Here is a 19,147-nt window from a genome sequence, read left to right as displayed (position 1 = left end):
ACTCCGTATATATAATGGTCTCAAACCGCACCTTACCATAATAATAGAGTGGGCCATTCCTGCGCCTTCCCCCTTCCCCCTCCCCTCAACCATTATATATACGGAGTGGTATCTCCTGTAATCTCTCATTTACTTGATACAGCTGTCGGGCTGTGACGGTTCCACCTGAAGACGGAAGCTTGTGTTGCCTCCGAAACGTCGTGATTTTTATTTTATTTTACTTTTATTAATTTTAATGTTTTACCTACGTGACTTTACCAAAAAAACCTAAGAATATGAAGCTTGCAGTCACGAAAGCTTCAAATCTAGAACTGTCTGTCTGTCTTCATAATCAACGTTTTTGGGTTTAGATCGCGTTATGTATAAATGTGTCGTAACCCTCCACCACCCGACACGGCCAATCAGTAAAAAAGTGTCATGTTCACAAAAGACAAATAGTTCACTGCTTTAGCCCACCGGTGTGTTGAAGCGTGAAACCACAACATTTACAATTTTTGAGTAGTACGACGTTTCGCTGGTAATTGCATCCAGCATCATAGGGCAATTCACCAGAATGGTGAGGCTCTGCTCTGGCTCTGGCGAATTGCCCGATGATGCTGGATGTAATTACCAGCGAAACGTCGTACTCAAAAATTTAAATGTTGTGGTTTCACGCTTCAACACACCGGTGGGCTAAAGCAGTGAACTATTTGTCTTTTGTCAACGTGACACTTTTTTACTGATTGGCCGTGTCGGGTGGTGGAGGGTTACGACACATTTATAAATAACGCGATCTAAACCCCACAACGTTGATTAATAATATTGGTCGCGAAAGCCTGCTACGTGTTAAACTGTCTGTCTGTCTCTATGCCCATCTGTCTGTCTATGTACCCGTCTGTCTGCTCGTCTGTCTGTGTGTCTGCCCATCTGTCTGTGTACCTGCTTGTCTGTCTGTCCGTTTGCCTGAGTGGAGCAGAGACGCCGGGTTGGTGTAGAATTGATTGTTATAGAATCTACATTTGTGCAAGTGTATGCGGTGTCAATCTATAGAATCTATAACTGGTATAAATGTCGGGAATCGAGTGATCAGAACCTATACGATGTGAACATATAAAAACTAGTGGTGTTAATATACAGTGGTGTGCATATATATAAGGCATTGTGAACGTTTAATAATCTATCGATTTTCAATCGAACAAGAATCGATGCATGTACCGTGACAGTAAGATCATTCCAATGCCCAGCTGTAGTTTTTATTTTTGACGAGAGGACCCCCCCCCTCCCTGATGGCAGGATACGAAAGGCACATTGGCGGGGTTGTGCAGGAAGTGCGTGACTGCGATGGGGCAGTCCGTGAGCCACGTGCAGAGCAGGATGAGCAGGCCCACGCGCGTCTGCACCTTGTTGCCCTGCACGAGCGGAGCACGCACACAGGACACCGCCTCTCTGAAGAACAGCCCCCTTCACCAACGCGGGGCGCACACCATCAACCTTCGCCACTGGAGCCAGCAAGGGCGCCAGCGTGATCCACCGAGCGTCCAACCGGGCAACCCGCCAAGCAGCCAGACGATGGATCAGGCCAAATATCCAGCCGACTATCTAGCCAATAACCGGGTGAGCATCCTGCTAAAAATGCAGACATCAATCCAGTTAAATATCTGGTCGAACGGTCGGCCATATATCTGGCCGACAATTTGGCCAATTATCCAGATGACAATACGGACACATTTCTGTGCGAATATCCGAGCTAAAACCCGGCCGAGCGTCCCACGAAAAAAATCTGGCCAAAATCCGGACGAACATCCGGCAGACGGAGCATCTGGGCGAGCGACGTGAACGTCCCAAGGAGAACGCGGCCGGACATCTGTCCAGGTATCCGGCAGAGCAGTTTTACCCAAACATCCCGGCGATCATCGTGCCGAGGGCGGTGGACCCGAGCACAGCAGAGAACGGCACTCGCTCCATACACGCAGCCCACCACCCCCGCCTCCCCTACCACGCCCCCACTACCCCGCTCCCCCATTCCCACTACCACCATCCCCCGCCACCCACTCCCAAACCCGCACAGCCAACACGGGCTCTCTCGTGGCGCTTACAGGTGCACGGACCTACGCTCGCTCGCTCGCACTGGAGGGCAAGTTGTACCACTTTACGATGGGGGTCACCCAGTCGTGCGCACCGTGAGATGTACGCGAACGATGAAGGGAGTTTTCTAGACTCCAGTGCTCATGCCCCACATTTAACACTCGTCTCCATTCAACGATTAAAACACACGCTCCATGAGCCTGACGATTGGTAAAGACATCCCCACTGGACGTACAGAGCGATCATGAACATTGAGATAGAGATCTTGTGTGTGTGTGCTGTGTGCATAGGTGTGTATCCCAGAGAAATAACAATAGGTTACAAGCACCACCCTAGGTTAACTCAGCCCTAAATGAGTACCTGGATGCAGTGTGTAAACACGACTGTGTATAGATCTGCACTTTGGAGAAAAAGGCCACCGGGAGTGGTGCTGGCCACCCACCCCCTCTCCGTGCGCCACACCGATTCTCAATAACGGCACTTGTCCCAACAGCTTGTTAGAGGCCATACAGGGGAACCTTTGTCTGTGTCCGATTCAAATTTGCGCCGTCTCCGTCACGCGGGACAAGGTTACCAATCATCGGTCGCGTGCAGCACGTAACGGCTCGATCTGTGTTTGAACGGAGGAGACTGGGGAGCAAGTGACAGCCGCTCCAAGCCGCACCGTGGCTGCGGTGGTACTCAATCAATCAACCATCACGGCAGACTGTGCAGAGCGGGGTGCGGAGTGAGGGCAGTGGCATGAGACAAGATTAGGAGAAACCGCAAACGCCAACACAAACTCCGACACAAGCCCTAGGACACAGTTGTTAGGACAAAAAACGTTGTTAGGCACACCCCAATCTGGTCTCCCTCCGCAGGCACCCACCACAGCCCACACGCAGACAGCAATCGGGGCCCGAAGGCGCTGGCGTTGAGCCACCGCCGCCGCCTAAAGACGTTACAACTACGGCGCCCATCTCGCCAGGTGTCAAGATACTGAACGATAAAAAAGGGGCTTTGTCCTGTCCGGCGTGAACACGGATGTTAAGGTGTCCGCCATCACCAAAGAGACACCAATGACATGGCACCATGTCTGCAAAACCACACACACACTTGGGGTAAGGAAAAACGCAAACAAATATGCTTTTATAGAGTATGCACCGTCCTTGAAACTCATTGGCCTGCACCAAACAGCCTCCTTTTGCGGCAATGTTTCACCAGTGCTAAAGAATAGACCGCCAAAAGGCGAACCCGTGCAAGGACAATGCAACCACAAAAGCATTCATAGCCCCAGTTTAACGGTAATCGGACATTAAGACGTTATTGGTAAAAACCCACAGCAATGACACAGGCTCACAGGTGAGCCACAGGTGAGCCACAGGTGAGCCACAGGTGAGCAGACGACATGAGTTAGACAGGAAAAGGGGGTTAGTCGAGGGGAGGGGTTAGCGAGGGGGAGGGAATTAGGTGCCTCCTGGCGCCCCCTGTGGTGAAGGTGGGGGTCGGACACGCGCCACACTTACCCGTCTCACCAGCTTGTCGCCCTGTCTTCGTAACGGGCACACGGGGAGGAGGAAGGGAGCAGAGTGGGGTGAGATACAGGTAGGAGAGCGGTGGTGAGGGGGGGCGGGAGGGGGGCCTGTAAGCACTGACGTTGGGGCCGTGCAGGTCGTCTCAGATGCCCCCCCCCCCGACGCCGGAGCGCATCGTAGAGAGGACAAAACATGCACGCGGTTCTTTAGTCGTTCACGCGCACCGCCAGCGTCTTAGCAACACCAATCGGGTACCAGTGGGTGATATCTTCGGCATGGCGGCGGCGATGCGTTTCTAATTGCCTTGCCCGTGCCGAGTCACTTCTGTCGCCGCACGGGCACCTTGCAGTGCCCCAAGCGACTGTGGTGTGCGCGTTGAGGGGCAGCTGCCCGCGCTGCATTGCTACCCGGCCAGGTGGCGCAACGGTGGAGCTAGCGGCTCGTAATGGGGAAGCCGTGAGTTTGAATCCTAGTTGTGAGGGTTGACTCGACCCATCATCCCGCACTCCGGGCAGGGGGGGGTGATAAAATGAATACCAATTTGTATGGAAGTCAACAGTGGTTTTGCTGTGGATAAACTCGGCAATGCCCTGGGAATGTGCCATTACCACCAATGGCTCAGGGCTGCTGTAAACAGGAGATGAGCGCCAATTCCTCAATGGTAATTTGCGCAGAAATTCACTCGGCAATGACATTTATCCATCCCCCGAGTCAAGACAATGCTCCCCCCCAACCCCACCCCGCCTAGTATAGTATACAAGCCTCCATTGCAAAGACAGAGGTGCAGCCCTGCATTTGCTTGCTGACAAATGCTGACAAGAGGCAGCTCGATGGGGGAGCCCCTCCAGAGTGTATTTGGCCTCTCCTTCCACGCCGGCCAAGAGGAGGGAGTGCCCACACGCCTCGATTACTCGTGGGCGGCGAAGTTGTGCGGCGAGCACCTGCGACAGGATGCTGGTGCACTGCTGCAGCAGCGACACGGGCGGGTTGCCCAGCGACGTGGCGAGCTGCACCCGCAGCAGCTGCTCCTTCTGGGCGGCGTTGCCGATGAGGGCGTGCGCCAGCGCCACCGCGGCGCACCAGTTGGAGAGAGCGTCGCCCGAGAACAGGCCCCCGCACAGCAGCTGTCCCGCCGAGATGGCGCTGGCTGTGCCGGGAACGCACGCACAAACACACGCGCGCGCAAGCAAGCACCCACGCACCCTGGTCATCATCATCGCAGCCGCCATCATCGTAAGCACCGCCACCACCACAACCGCAATCACACACATCATATACTACACCAACATCACTACCACCACCAAGACCACCGCTATCACACAAATACTTTCACTGTGATAATTATCACAGAGGTGATTATAATAATCACTATCGCTTTCATGACCAATATTATTCATAATATAGGTTTTTGGGTCAGATCGCGTTATTTATAAATGTGTCGTAACCCTCCACCACCCGACACGGCCAAACAGTAAAAAATGTGTCACGTTTTTCAATAGACAAAATAATTCACTTCTTTAGCACACCGGTGTGCTGAAGAGAGAATCTACAGCATTTAAAAATTTGAGTACGACGTGACACATTTTTTACTGTTTGGCAGTGTCGGGTGGTGGAGGGTTACGACACATTTATAAATAACGAGATCTGACCAAAAAACCTATATTATGAATCACTCTCGCTATCATCACCATCATCATCATTGACACACCAAGACAACTGTTCAATCACACCACTACCAACGTGATCACTCCCACCACCACCACCACGATAATCTTTTCATCATCATAATCTTCATCACCTCGTATCGTGTATAAAACATCAGCGCTTGTGGGAGAAAGGTGGCTGGCCGTGACGCTGTTCACACCGCCCCTTCGTTGCGCAATGTCCACCTTAACAGGTGCTCGCTAACAGCGCATGCCTCAACAGCCGGTGTGGGGGCAGGGTTGGGTAGATAGGGGGTGAGGTTGGTGAGATGAGGGTGGTTTTGGTGAAACCGGCGAGGATGAGCGGTTAGGAGGATTGCGTGGGGGTTGGCATGGACTGTGTGCATCGTGTTGGGGTGGGCGTGGGGCGGCACCGTCGATGGTGGAGGGGAGCAGCGTGGCAACGATCTGGCCCTGCCCCCCCGGGTTGCGGTAGAGGAAGCTCTGGAAGCAGTAGAGCACGGCGCAGCGCAGTACAAACGGCTGACGCTCATTCACCATCGACATGAGCAGCACCACCAGCGCCGGCCTGCACGCCACACGCACACACGCACACACGCACCGGCTCGGTCAATCACGGCGCACGTCCACAACAATCACAACCAGCAACCGCACGCCGCCAGAACCTACTGCGATGGTACAAAACCACAACAACCCATGACACACACGCCACAACCACAACAACCAATCGCACGCACGCATGCACGGACCACCACGGTCAACAACGGCGCACGTCCACAACAATCACAACCAGCAACCGTACGCCACCAGAACCTACTGCGACGGTACAAAACCACAAGAACCAATCGTGCACACGCCACAATCAACCACAAATGATGCACAAGCGCAACAACAAAGCACCATCGTTAACAACCGCAGACCCCCCCCCCTCCCCCGAACATATAAAATACCCCACACACACACCAAGGGGGCGGGGGGGGGGGCAGGGTGGGGAGAGGGAACCAAGGTGGGGGTGGGTGGCACGCACCTCGGCGGCGTGGAGGGAGCGCTGACCGCCGCAAAGTACTCCTGGTTCGTCTGGCACCCTCGGATCACCTCCGACACCGTGTTGATCGTCTGAGACAACAGCGTGCAACACGGACACACGCGTCAGCCAGCGCACGCGTCCTCCGCAGCGGTCCGCGTGGAACGGCGGGTGACGGCACGAGACACGGGCGCCGGGGACGCGGTGCGATGGGGAGGCTTGCCTCGGTGAGTATGTCCGCCGGGACGCCGGTGGCCATGAGGATGGCGCACAGCTGCTGGAGGAGGCCGCACTGGAACATGGCCTTCTGGCACGCCGCCACGGCGCCCGCCGGATTCGCCGGAGACACCAGCGTCCGCACAAGCTGCGGCCGTGGGGTGGGAGGGTGCGGGGGGATGGTGGGCAGTGGCGGCACATGGAGACACACGCAGTGTTACCCGTGCACGCACGGTTAGACAAAGATCCCCCGTATAGCCTTAACAGACTGTTGGGGCAGGTGCTGTTAGCGAGCACCAATTCTATTCAATTTTTGATTTATAAAGCGCCTTTCACCAAGGCGCTTGACAATGCTTGCCGACTACAGTACAAAATGGCAAGACAAGGGATGGGGATCGGGGAGTGACGAGGGTGGAGTCTGCGGCGGTGGAGGGGCGTTAGGCGGTGCTGGTAGGGGTGGCGGAAAAAGAAGGGAGAAGGCGGAGTAGAGAAAAGAGATAGGACCTGAGGGCGGTGGGAAAAGAGGAGAGCGAGGGGGAGAGTCGGATGTGGAGAGAAGTTTGTTCCAGAGTAAAGGGGGCAGGCAGAGGTAAGGGGCGAGAGTGAGATTGGGCGCAGGGAGGAGGCACAGCCAGAAAATGAAGGCCGGCGTGGTACACAAACACACGTATAAACCCACTCACAACATTCGTCGCAAAACATGCCTTATTACCACTATTATTATTATGCTCGATCACCCCAGAAAGCCTCAATAGGCGTCAAGACCCTTTTGGCAGCAGGGTGCTGCCAAGTATTTCGCAGTAGGGGGCGCTGTAATTTGATGAAAACTCACACTAGAGATAAAGGACTCAATTTGAAATACTCGGGGAAAAATCGCTCCCCCTCCTGGCAGCAGGCAAATGCCCACACGCAGGCCGGTGCCGAGAGATCCTTGCGCTCCACAGGGAGAGCTGCCGCTGGGGGTGCCCGTCGAACGTTTTAGACGCGATGCATTTGCCGAGGCATTTAAACAAGAGCCGTACCGGTGGCAGGCACCCTACTGAAATAGAGTTTTTGAGGCCCGGTGGCGAGGCTTTCCTGGGTAAAACGAGACGCAATTAATTCTAGATTTGAAGTTTTCGTGACTGCAAGGATCCATAATCTTTGGTTCATTCGGTAAAGTCACGTGACTTTACCGAAAGAACCAAAGAGTAGAGACGCAATTAGTTACAGTCTGCCCTTGCTCAACGCGTGTCCACACAGTGTTTTCGCCATAACACGGTTCTTTTATTTTGGGAACACTTTTGCGCGGAGCACGCACTGTTATAACGTGGTTTCTGAGCGGTTGACGACGAACTACTTTCTTGAGCCACGGTGCTGGGCAGTATGATACAGTATGCTGAACGATACAGCACGTGGAGTGATACAGTACTCGGCGACATATCCTCGTATCAGTTCTTTGTACCGCCGTGGGATGACCGACTTTAGGCCGATTTTAAAGCGCTAATGTGATTCAGTAACTCGGTATATCGCTCGCTTAAACACGGTTTTGCTTTGCGCGCCAACTTTCAGGAACGCATCGAGCGCGTTAAAAACGAGGAATTCTTGTATTTGCTCCCGGCGATTCAAAACGGCCTTCCGGGCGGCCACGTGCGTGCCCACCGCTGGCGCCGACCTGCAGCATGAGGTGCAGGTTGGTGACCTTCTGCGCCGACCAGCCAGCGCTCTCCTCGGTCACCTCGAACCAGGGTTTCATGCGCTGCACGTAGGAGCCCTCCTTGAAGAAGTTCTGGTTGGAGTTGTTGTTCTTGAGTAGGTTCTGCAGGAGCAGCAGGCAGTCCTCCACCACGATCCCTGCCGATCCCGCACAAACCACGGCACTCTCACAGCCGCGAAAACGCCGGTGGAGCAAGCGACAAACCGGCACTTATCGCAGCAGCGATGGACAAAGTTTTTTTTTTGTTGGAACAAAACAAGAGCTCGGTAAAGCGCGCTGCACAGCGCGCCGCACAGCTCACTCAACCAGGCGACACAATCTACGTAGGAGAGTCCCAATGCAACTGAACCATATAAAAGGGGGGGGGGGTCAAAGGTGAGACAAACTGAGCCAGCTGCTACAGCCAAGTGGGGACATGATATTGGGGAGAGGATGGAAATTTAAATGGAGGGGAGAGGGGGGGGAAACTGGGGAAGCAGGAGTATAACCAACCTAATGAGGGAAACCTGGGGAAGGAGTGGAATAGGGGAGGGGGGAGATGGAGGGGGGGAGGAAGCGGGGGACAGAGTCATTAAGTTTCTCGACGTTGAACAAGGTCACTGCGTCGCGCGCGCCCCCCAATGCGTCTCGACAGGGAGGCGCATCAGAACGGCAGTGGCGGTGGCGGCGGCGGTTACCTCCGTCGCTGTGCCCCTCCTCGGAGACGATGTCGAGCAGCCTCTCGAAGGCGTTCTCGAAGGCCACGATCTTCTGGATCGCCGCATTCCCCTTGGTCAGCTGCTGCAGCAGGAGCAGCCCCTGCGCACCGCGATACACGGCACACGTTAGCGGCGACTCGCACGGCTCCCCACGCCACCGTGGCTCCCATGCACAGCAGCAGCGTGCTGTGTTCCCTCTGCTGCCCCCCACACAATAACAGCAGCGTGCTGTGTTCCCTCTGCTGCACCCCACACAATAACAGCAGCAGCCTGCTGTGTGTTCCCTCTGCCCCTCACACCACACCGTGCTGTGTCAACCCGCCACCCCCCTGACCCCGACGCCACTCACGTCATTTCGGATCACCTCCCTGGTGTCCACCAGCAGGTCCATCATGCGCGACACTCCTGCGGGGGTGGCGGGAAGGGGACAAAGGGGCCAGTGAGGGCAGCTACAACAACAGTGGGGGGGGGCCACAAGGGACGACACGGGACGCGGAGGGTCGACCGTGACGGCGTCGTCCGTCACGGCGGGCACCGCGCCCGTCGGCAAACACCACCCACCCCCCCACCGCCCCGTGTTTCCGCGCGACGGCTGGCCCATGCTGCCACACGCGCCCAGCTGGGAACTCAAAGAGGCAAGAAAGAGTCTCATTTGCAAGAGTGGGTGGGCGATTGAAGGAGTGAGTTAAGCGAGGAAGGTGGTCGTGGGAGAGGATTGGGTGGGACAGAGAGCTCGAGGAAGGATGGGTTTGGGTCGGGGTGAGTCGGGCTAGAACAGGTCAAGGGTAAAGATGGGTCAGGGAGGAACAGGGCAGGGTGGGGATGAGGATCGGTGGAGGCTGACCTGTGGGCGTGACGAGGATGATCTGGTGCACGGCCGGTCCTCGGTTCTTCAGGAGTACCGTGAGCAGCTTCACAGCCGCCCATCGCACGTGGAACTCAAACTCCTGCGGGCGAAACACACACACATACATTAACACACACTCATTAACGAAAAAAGACAAAGATCCCCCGTATAGCCTGAACAGACTGTAGGGGCAAGTGCTGTTAGCGAGCACCTATGAAGGCTGGAATGGTACACGAGGGAGTGGGTGGCCAGCACCACGCCCGACCGCCTGTCTCCCCAGTGGCGATGTTTACACACCGCACCAGGTACTCATTTCAGGCTGAGTCGACCTAGGGGAGGCCCAGGACTGGTTCAGATAATCGTCACTGGTGTTGGCCGTGAGCGGGAATCGAACCCGGGACGCCGGGTTCATAGCGCAGCGCACTAATCGCTACACTACCGCACCCCACCACACACGATCACACACACACGGCCTCCCGCCCAGTCGCCAGCTGAAAAGGGACGCAACTACGAACGTTGACCACATTCGACCGAGTGACATCGTCGTGCAGACATCACATGGAGTGAAATCACGTGCTGTGACATGGTGGTGGTGGTGGTGCAACATCGCATCATAGCGGTACCATGGAGTGACATCACGAGAATCCAATAAATTTCGATTTAAAGCTTTCGTGACTGCAGGGATTCATCTTCTTGGTTCTTTCGGTAAAGTCACATAGAAGGGAAATAATAAAATAATAAAAATAAAACATAATAAAATAATTCTCACGACGTTTCGGCCACAACGCAAGCAGCCGTCCTCAGGTGAAGAACAAGTCTGTTGCACGCTGTCTTCCCGACAGACCTGTTCTTCACCTGAGGACGGCTGCTTGCGTTGTGGCCGAAACGTCGTGAGAATAATTTTAATATGTTTTATTTTTATTATTTTATTATTTCCCTTCTACGTGACTTTACCAAAAGAACCAAGAAGAGAATCCAATAGCTGTATTATATTTTTGTTTTCCTTTCCGCGCGTCTCCGATGAGCACGGTTGGCTACTTCCGGTGCAAAAGAAGTTCAACATAAACATGTACATACGGGGTGGGGGGGGGGGGGAGTCAGTGCAGTGACAACTTAGAGAGCGTGCCTCTCGTTCGTGCGCGTGTACGTTCGACGGGGTCTGGACTCGGGATACCTCAAGGAAGGAGAGCAGCAGCGACACGTTCTCCTGCTTCTGGATGATGACGTCGGTGAACTGGGCGCCCAGGTCCTCCTCTGGGGCCGTCTTCTGCTGCTGTTGCTGCTGCTGGTGGTGCTGTTCCTCTGCGGAGGGGGAGGTCACGTTGCGTGTTGCGGTGACAACCGCATGGGACAAGCGAATGTTATGACTTCGCACCATTAAACTATTAAACTATTTTTTATCTACCAGGTAAAGCCCACTGAGCTATAGAGCTGTTTTTGAAAAGCGAACTGGCCACAAATGATAGCTCAATACACTAAAACGCACATTAATTCTAAAGGTGGAGGGAAAACCCGGAGGAACCGGTGAAAAATCCATGTGACCACAGGGAGAGAGACATGCAAAACTCCAAATATACAGGCGGCAGGGTCGGGATCGAACCCATGACCTCCTGCATACCCGACAAGGTAGTTAACATTTCACCACCGCCGTGAGATGTTAAGCCCAGACGCGACAGACAACGCCCACACGTGCAAGGGCAGCTCTTATCTCGGAGGTGTGCACCTGGGCTCATCAGTGGTCGGGACGTGACTGTTCAACGTCCCAGTGTCAAACCTGTTCACCCTGCAAGTGGCCCACGGCAGCTGCCGTTCCCCCTCTGCGGAAACGCCGCAGTGCAGTATATAGTACCGTATCGTATAGGGTATCGCATGTAAGGCAAGCGGACGTATTTGTTTTGTAATTTATAATTTGCTTGAGTTGACCATGTGATTTTGTTATTTATTTATTTATTGTAAAGCGGCTTGATGTGCTCTGCACGAAGACGACGACATGAAAGCCGAGTGCTTTGTTTATATTGTTTATTGTATCGTTTCTATTGTTGTGTATGTAATTTTTCAATGGTTTACGTTGTTTGTATTGTAGTTGATTGTATCTTCGTTATTGTTCATAGTTGTTTTTTTATTGCTTCGATTGTTCGTGCATCGTCGTTCGATGTTTGTTTTGTTGTTTATTGTTTAATGTTTGACGACAACCTCACGATAATAATAACACGCACCTTTCTCCCCTGTATTTTAAGATAAGATTTTGGGGGGAGGGCGAGTTTGTTTTAAAATCCAGTAGCTGCATGTGTGTCACAGTGTGTCACCGTGTGTGTGTGTCACTAGGTTTGTGGGGAGCGGTGGTGTAGTAGTTAGAGCACACACCGTGCTACGTACACGGGAACAGAGTTCGATTCCAGCTTGCGACGATTATCTGAACCTATCCTGGGCCTCCACTAGGTCGACTCAGCCTCAAATGAGTACCTGGTGCGGTGTGTGATCATCGTCACTCGGGAGAAAAAGCCGATCGGGCGTGGTGCTGGCCACCCACCCCCTCGTGTGCCGTGGCGGCCTTCATAGGTGCTCGCTAACAGCACTTGATCCAACAGTCCATTAAGGCTATACAGGGGGTCTTTGTCTTCGTGACTTGGTTTGTGTAACTATATTGACACCAGGCATCAGTGTGGGGTGCGTCTCACTGTCTGGATGTCTGGAGCCTCTTATAACTTGCAAAGTAATATTTTTTACAATAATAACGTAACGTTTTATTCTTACAGAGTGCCATTCGTGCACACTGCAGGAACAAAGCATTTGACGAACAAACTCGTGACGCGCGCAGCCATCGCACGGAGGCGTGCGCGGGAAAACCGCAGCCACAACTGGCGCTGCCAAAAAAAATTCCCTAAGCTCTGTGATCCTACATCAAGACGTTTGGCCGACTCCACTTTCTAACGAGCGTCTATAACCTCCGTTGCAACTACCAGATAAGAGCCGACCTGCACGTTGGGTCGCACCGCCTCTCGTACCCGGCACCCTCACACCGCCCAGCGGCGACAAGCGGTGATTCGCGCATGGCATGCAGACCACTGCACCACACGCAATCCCCCGGCAGCACTCGAGTCACAACACCACCACCCAACAAAGCCCCCCACACCAACCTCTTCCTCCGATGCATTTCGATGACAAAATATACGTAAAATTTTAGGCAGGATTGTGACAACAATGCCCGTTACCTTTGCCGATTACGTTTAAAATGCAAGGTCAAGGTGCAGCCCTGCTATTGCTTGCTCACGCAAAAGGGGTTCTAGATAGCCATTCCAGAAGGGACTTTGGCCTACTCTTCCACCCTGGCCAGTAACCTACTCATTGACCTGCTGCGGTGTGCCCATGCATGCCACTGGGTGGACAGAGGCGGATACGATTTAAGAAACTTGCCCCTGTTGTTTTGACCGCCGCGCTGGTGGGAATCAAATCGGCGACCAATGTGAAAAGCCATTACACCAGAGCAGCACCACCACGTGTGCGGTGTTATTACGTCGTGGGCAGCAGCGCCGTTCTACGTGCTAGAGTGAATCTTATCCCAAAACGAAGCCATCAGAGAGGTTAAACAGAGCGGTGAATCCATCCGTTAATATCCGCGTGTGCGCAGTCGATAAAGAGTTAGAGGCATTCCCAAGTATCGCGGGGGAACGCAGCAACACCACGTGTGTTAGTGCGGCATGCAGGCAAGCCTCCTCCCACAAGCGGGCGTGACGTCGCGTCGTTTACCTTCTGCGTCCTCTGACGTCCGGCGAACGCAAGGGGGGACACAGAGAAGAGAGCGTGAACGGAACACACGAGCCACCGTCAGCCGGCTTCGCACGCCGCTCCCCGCAACTCAACGACGACGGCAGCAGCGGCAGCAGTAACGGTGAAAGGGCATGGGGACAGCGGCGCTGTGAACGCGAATTACCTTCTTCCTCGCCCACGTCGTTCGAGACGATGTTGCACAGCGTGTCCAACGCGAAGGCCGTGATCTCCGCGTCGGACCTGAGTGACGAGAGACGCGTGGTTAGTAAGAGAGACCATGGCCAGCGGCGTCTGTAAGGTCATCGTCAAAAACCAGACTTTGCAAAATGATATCCCGTTAACCATTAAGCGTATTGGGAACCAGTTCCTAAAATCAGGAACCGGTCACCGTTTAAAGTGGAATGCGAGTAACGAGAGCACCGATTGCTCGTGCGAAAGTACAAACGGCACAGTGGCCCAAGACATCACGTGGTTCATTTGCCCTCGCCTCTCAGTTCGATAGGTGAAGGTGAAACCCTGCACTGGGGATGTTTTACTCTAGGCCATGTGGGCACCTAATCCAGCCCAGCTTCCCATGGCCACGTCTTCATCGATCCCTCCCCGCCCTCTCATTCACAACCCTTGTGTTAAATCCCTGCACCGGAGGTCACAGCAACACACTCACCCACCAACACACTCATTCACTCCCTCACCCACTCACCCACCAATTAATTCAGTTCCCCACTCAATCAGTTGCTCACCCATCTATTCCCTTGTCCACTCACCACGCTGCAGGTCACCTCACTTCTCCTTCTGATTCTTCCCTCGCCCTGCTCCACTTTGGAATTCTCTCCAGACCGTCTCTTTTCCAGAGCTCTTAGAAAATAATCTTGCCCAAATCAAGGAACATGTCAAATCTAATCTTCTGTAAGAATTCTACAGTGCCGTTTGTTGCTGGCCGCTGTGCTCAGTAACTGTGGAAAGTAAAAAAAAAACAATCCACTCGTGTGTTTGGATGAGGATGTGCAGCTGGCGTGAGTGATAGACACGTGGAAAGACAGGAGTGGAGTGTCCGGGCACTGGGCTGGAACCTCGCATAGGAAACGTACGTCCCTATCTTTGCATCTGTGATGCAAATGCACGTGTGCAGCTGTGCAGCCAGGATCCTGGTGAGCAGAGCAGCGACACACAGGGGTGTGTGCGTACCGGTCAGTCTGCAGGACGTGCAGAAGGTGTTCCATGCCTTGCGTGCCGACCTCCATGCGGTACTTCTACAATGAGCAAAACCGTTAAGCTCAGGGATTAAACAATATCAAATGTCCCCCATATAGCCTTAGCAGTTGGGAAAATGCTGTTCGCGAGTGCCTATTCAGGCAGGCATGGCACACGAGAGGGTGGGTGGCTAGCACCACGCCGGCCGCCTTTGTATCCCAGTGCTGATATTTACACACAGCACCAGGCACTCATTTAAGGTTGAATCAAACAAGAGGAAGCCCAGAACAGATATTCGTCACTTTATTTGTCGTGAGTGGGAGAGCAGAGCACACACGTACACACAAGGCCAGCGTGATGTCGGCTGCAGTCTGGGACACTAATTAAGCCCATCTCTTTTTACAGAGCTTATAATAGCAAACATCCCGGCGAGCATACATGATGTCAACAATCAGGCTTAAAAGCACGCTTGGGAGAGACATTGCGTTTCTAGATGCACGGCACATAGCGCAACGTGGTCGTCGATTTAAACGCTGCTGGGAAGGACACAAAGAGTACAAAGGATGATGGTGATATCTAATTGAACACAACGGCTCATTAGTTCTGCTACGAATCAGCTGAGAACGGCAAGCCTAATGCAAGGCAACACTCGGGGGTCTTCACGGGGAACTCATCTCATGCAGCTCATTACCCCCTATAACCCCCAACCACGATGATCGGGAAGCTGGCTTCTCCTGGTGGTCTCTGTTGAGCCATGTGGCTCCCGCCGCGGGACAAAGCATGTGTCAAATTAGCGCCGACATTGCTGCAAAAATAACGGACGGCACAAATTGGGGCACGTCTTTCTTCGTCTGATTTTAAGTTAAGGCTGTTTGTCAGACCATGGCTCTTTGGTAAGGCATATTAAAAATGACCGCAGCATGACACGCGTTTAAGTGTGCTATGGTGACATGCGATGCCCTCTATTGTGAGGATTGAGAAGTAGCAAGCGTGGTAAATTACTGAATGCTGCATATGATTGCCGTAATGTCTAGATTATGAGACACAATTTCTCCACCTGTAGTATAAAGGAAGAGTTGAGGATGCATATTATAATCCGGTAGGCGTGTGAGTGTTACTGGGTGTGTGGACAGATTCGTATCAACTTATTGATACTGGCACTAAGTGTGGGATGTGCCTTACTTTCCAGAGCATCTTATGATCCTGAAGATATGGTAATAGTTTCATGTCATCCATTCCAGCTACTAAATTAAGGTTATTATAAAGGCACCTTGGGGCGAATATTCCACATATGATACAATATGTGACTGATTACTATTAGCATTGCCGTGATGCATTCAGTATATACTTTGTAAGTGTGTGTGGATACAATACACATGGAAATTAATCCCATGTGCTTGTTCAATGGAGGAGTGCTCTCCTAACCTTGGAGAGCGATTTGAGAGCCCTCACGGCACCCCTCCGGTCCTCGATCAGTGTGGAGGACGCGACACGGTCACATAACTTCTGCACCTGCTCCCCGCACACACGCAGACACACACAGGGCTCAGCACCAACAGGTCCCTCACCTGGGTCACCTTGATCCACCTTGCCTGAATCTGGGGTTATCATTAGCGTCAGTGTGGTTCATTTGTGTTACATATTATTTGGTTGTTTTATTCAACCTAGGACCCATATCTAACAGAGGTCTCTGCGTATATACTCATCTGGCAGTTCACCAGTTTGATTCATGGCCCGACTCAGTGCATGAGACACTGAATATCAAAAACAGGCCAGAGTTTGGCTTGTGTTGAACCAATGCAGCTGAATGTGTGCACCATCACAAAACAATGCGGCTGATAGGATGAGCAAGACATATTTACATTTTTGATGTGGAGGGACAGATATGCTGGGTGAAGCATATTGTCTGCTTACTCTATTTTATTTATTCACCAAAGGTATCTGCACTGTTGCTCAGCCTGCCTTCACATCTCCAGTCCGCAAATCTGCTGCGTTTTTTTTACCATGCAGGATTGCGTCATTTGCCAAATAGAAGTGATAAGTCTGGACTACAGCCCTTGTACTTTGTCCCTGCAGTTGAGATCACATTTTTTGTTAATCAAACAACAACATTCACGTCGTGTTTTCTTTGCCGCAAATAAGATGCACAAATACTGCTCGGAACGCGAAACGTATTTATTATAATCGGTCTAGCACGGCCGCCGATACTGTGTGAATGGCAGCTATTTACCAAGAACCCAAACTAGAACAGACTGCGTGGTGCATCACAGGAATGCGACAGACACAGCGGGTCTCTCGCAATGAGAAAGAAACACAGCATTAATGCCGCGCAACCTGACCGAAAATATACAACTGTCAATATCTCTCGGCACAGAAACGTCCACTCGGTAACACTTGTAGAAATATCAATGCGGCTCGCACAGCACGTCGATTTCACGAAGCCCTTCCCCGTGTGTGGCGAGGCTAGAGTCGCCCTCCTATGGTGAACGCCACCTTCTACATTGCAAGTCCAGTGCACTAACCATTACACCTTCGGTAGTATCCTTCCATTCAAAGTTGAGAAGGTCAACACGTGTTATGTTTATTGTTCTAGACATTTCTAAAGTGCGGCAAACCGCTAAGTTTTTTTTCAAGCGGTTACTGGTAACGAAAAAAAACCTAAATTTAACAATCCTACTTCGAAGGACCTCCAGACTCTGCAGTTGTATGATGTTTTGATCATGAGAAATCACTTGGCTTAACATAGCAGTATACAGTGCTATATTCAAATACAAGGTACTGTACTCGTTCCGACCTTTCTCCGTTGGCAGAAATGTCAGGATGTGTTCTGTTGTGGTCGTGTTAATGACGAATGTGCTGATGTTACGTGTTACATTGTGGCTACCATGCTTGCATCTGTTTAATATATAAATACAAAACAGCATTTTGTGAATCCACTGTTGTCCGCTATGGGAGTTGCTCGACCATACTTCACCAGTTTGGTACGTGCGGGCTGGTAAATGTTGCCGGGGGAGGGGGGGGTAGATGTTGGGAGTATGACCGGTTCAGACCATCGCTCGCCATCGATTTAAGCCACGGCATGGACTCTAAACTCGGGTCAGCGGGTTCATAGCACAGTGCACTAACCACTGGGCCACGATTCCACCGTGCATCTGCTAAGAGGCGGTATTCACGGCGCGTGGCCATAAGAACTGTATGCAAGGCGAGGCTTTGTGTCTCTCGTGCATATGCATCGTCGATGCGCGTGAGAAAGAACCCGATTACAATCGGACACTGACGCGGAACGGCAGCCAGACGAGGAAGGATTAAGTTGTCGCGGGCGCTCCGAGTTAACTCTGAACGCGTCCGCACGAATGACGTGTCACAAACTCCGGGGCGCCACATAAGCGCTCAGGGTCCAGGGACCAGTGCAGGAGGGGGGGATGCAGTCCAACCAGTGTTAGGGGAAAGCTGGAAAGAATTCCTTTGGAGGAGACGAAGGAAAATGGGGATACCAAGAGTTGGAATACCAAGGAAGGGTTTTGAAACCAATCGGGACCCAGAGAGTAGGAGGTGCAACCAAGAACATGTAGATTAAGGGAAATCCACGGAATGTCAGACGTGGGACGTGGGAGTCCAACCAAGGGAAGCGAGACGAGGAAAAGTGCCGTCAAGTTTAACGAGGACCTGGGAGGCGAGTTCAACCAGGGCGAGGACGACCAGGAAGGGGAATGCAATGAAGGAGAAGACGCAGGCGAGACCAAGGGGAAACATCGACTAGGAAAGGGAAAACAGGGTAAGAGAGCCCCAGAGAGGGGAATGCAGCGAAGGCGAGCCAGGACAGCAGAGCTCTGTGCGTCGTGAGCCAGGGGAGAGGGGACCCCGGGCCACGGGGACCTCGAGAAGTGGCCGGGGCGCGGCTCCCTACGACAGGGGTCTGACACGTCAACATCCGAGGCCGCGGCCTTCACTCGAGCAGCGGCCTCTCCTGCTCATTCCGCGGGTTCGGCGCGCCCCCGCGCGGGCAGAGGCCGCTAGCACCACACGGCCTCGCCCCGTCCCACCCTCCCACCCCGTGTGAGCCCGTTGCGCGCGGCCGTCTCTCACCGTCTCGGCGCCCGTGGGCTGCGGCCCAGCGGCCTGTCCGCCCATGACACCGCGGAGGAAATTCATGGCGACGCGGGGAGGGGGGACGAGGGAGATGCGGCGAGCGGCACGGCGGAACGCGCGGCCTTCCTACTCCCTGCAGGCCGCGTGACGTCACTCACTGGAGTAGTGGGCGGGGTGGGCGTGACGTCGTTAGGCGACGCCTACTCGTGTGACGTCACAAAGAGGCGTGGCTTCATTTTCAGGTGAAGGGGGGGTGACGTTGTACATGATAATCCGTGTGACGTCACGAGAAATTAGGGAGGGGCGTGTTATCCCAAAGGGGGGTGTGGGCAGTTGCATGACGTCATGTAGAGGCGGTACTTAACATCGGACTCGG

At 53.2% G+C, this 19,147-nt stretch overlaps 1 protein-coding gene across 2 annotated transcripts in view; it reads right to left on the bottom strand.

Moving 5' to 3' along the window:
- The window catches only part of LOC133354345 (general vesicular transport factor p115-like), a 31,164-nt gene extending 12,263 nt beyond the window's left edge, over positions 1-18,901 (bottom strand). Inside the window, exons 1-15 of one of the 2 annotated variants that reach the window (XM_061571113.1) lie at positions 18,769-18,901; positions 16,108-16,194; positions 14,677-14,741; positions 13,655-13,731; positions 10,898-11,025; positions 9,721-9,823; positions 9,226-9,281; positions 8,856-8,976; positions 8,137-8,315; positions 6,490-6,630; positions 6,270-6,358; positions 5,656-5,810; positions 4,520-4,725; positions 3,570-3,590; positions 1,278-1,388 (exon numbers count right to left, since the gene is read on the bottom strand). In XM_061571113.1, coding sequence (XP_061427097.1) covers positions 1,278-1,388; positions 3,570-3,590; positions 4,520-4,725; positions 5,656-5,810; positions 6,270-6,358; positions 6,490-6,630; positions 8,137-8,315; positions 8,856-8,976; positions 9,226-9,281; positions 9,721-9,823; positions 10,898-11,025; positions 13,655-13,731; positions 14,677-14,741; positions 16,108-16,194; positions 18,769-18,834 — 1,605 coding nt within the window. In that variant the 5' untranslated portion in view covers positions 18,835-18,901. The remainder of the gene's footprint in view (positions 1-1,277; positions 1,389-3,569; positions 3,591-4,519; positions 4,726-5,655; positions 5,811-6,269; positions 6,359-6,489; positions 6,631-8,136; positions 8,316-8,855; positions 8,977-9,225; positions 9,282-9,720; positions 9,824-10,897; positions 11,026-13,654; positions 13,732-14,676; positions 14,742-16,107; positions 16,195-18,768) is intronic. The other variant, XM_061571114.1, reaches the window with a different exon arrangement.
- Between the last annotated feature and the right edge of the window lie 246 nt (positions 18,902-19,147).

Source organism: Lethenteron reissneri, chromosome 47 (assembly GCF_015708825.2).
Source record: "Lethenteron reissneri isolate LAM-NWPU_2019-01 chromosome 47, ASM1570882v1, whole genome shotgun sequence".
NCBI classification, from domain to species: domain Eukaryota; kingdom Metazoa; phylum Chordata; class Hyperoartia; order Petromyzontiformes; family Petromyzontidae; genus Lethenteron; species Lethenteron reissneri.
This window is presented reverse-complemented; position numbering and strand designations above follow the sequence as displayed.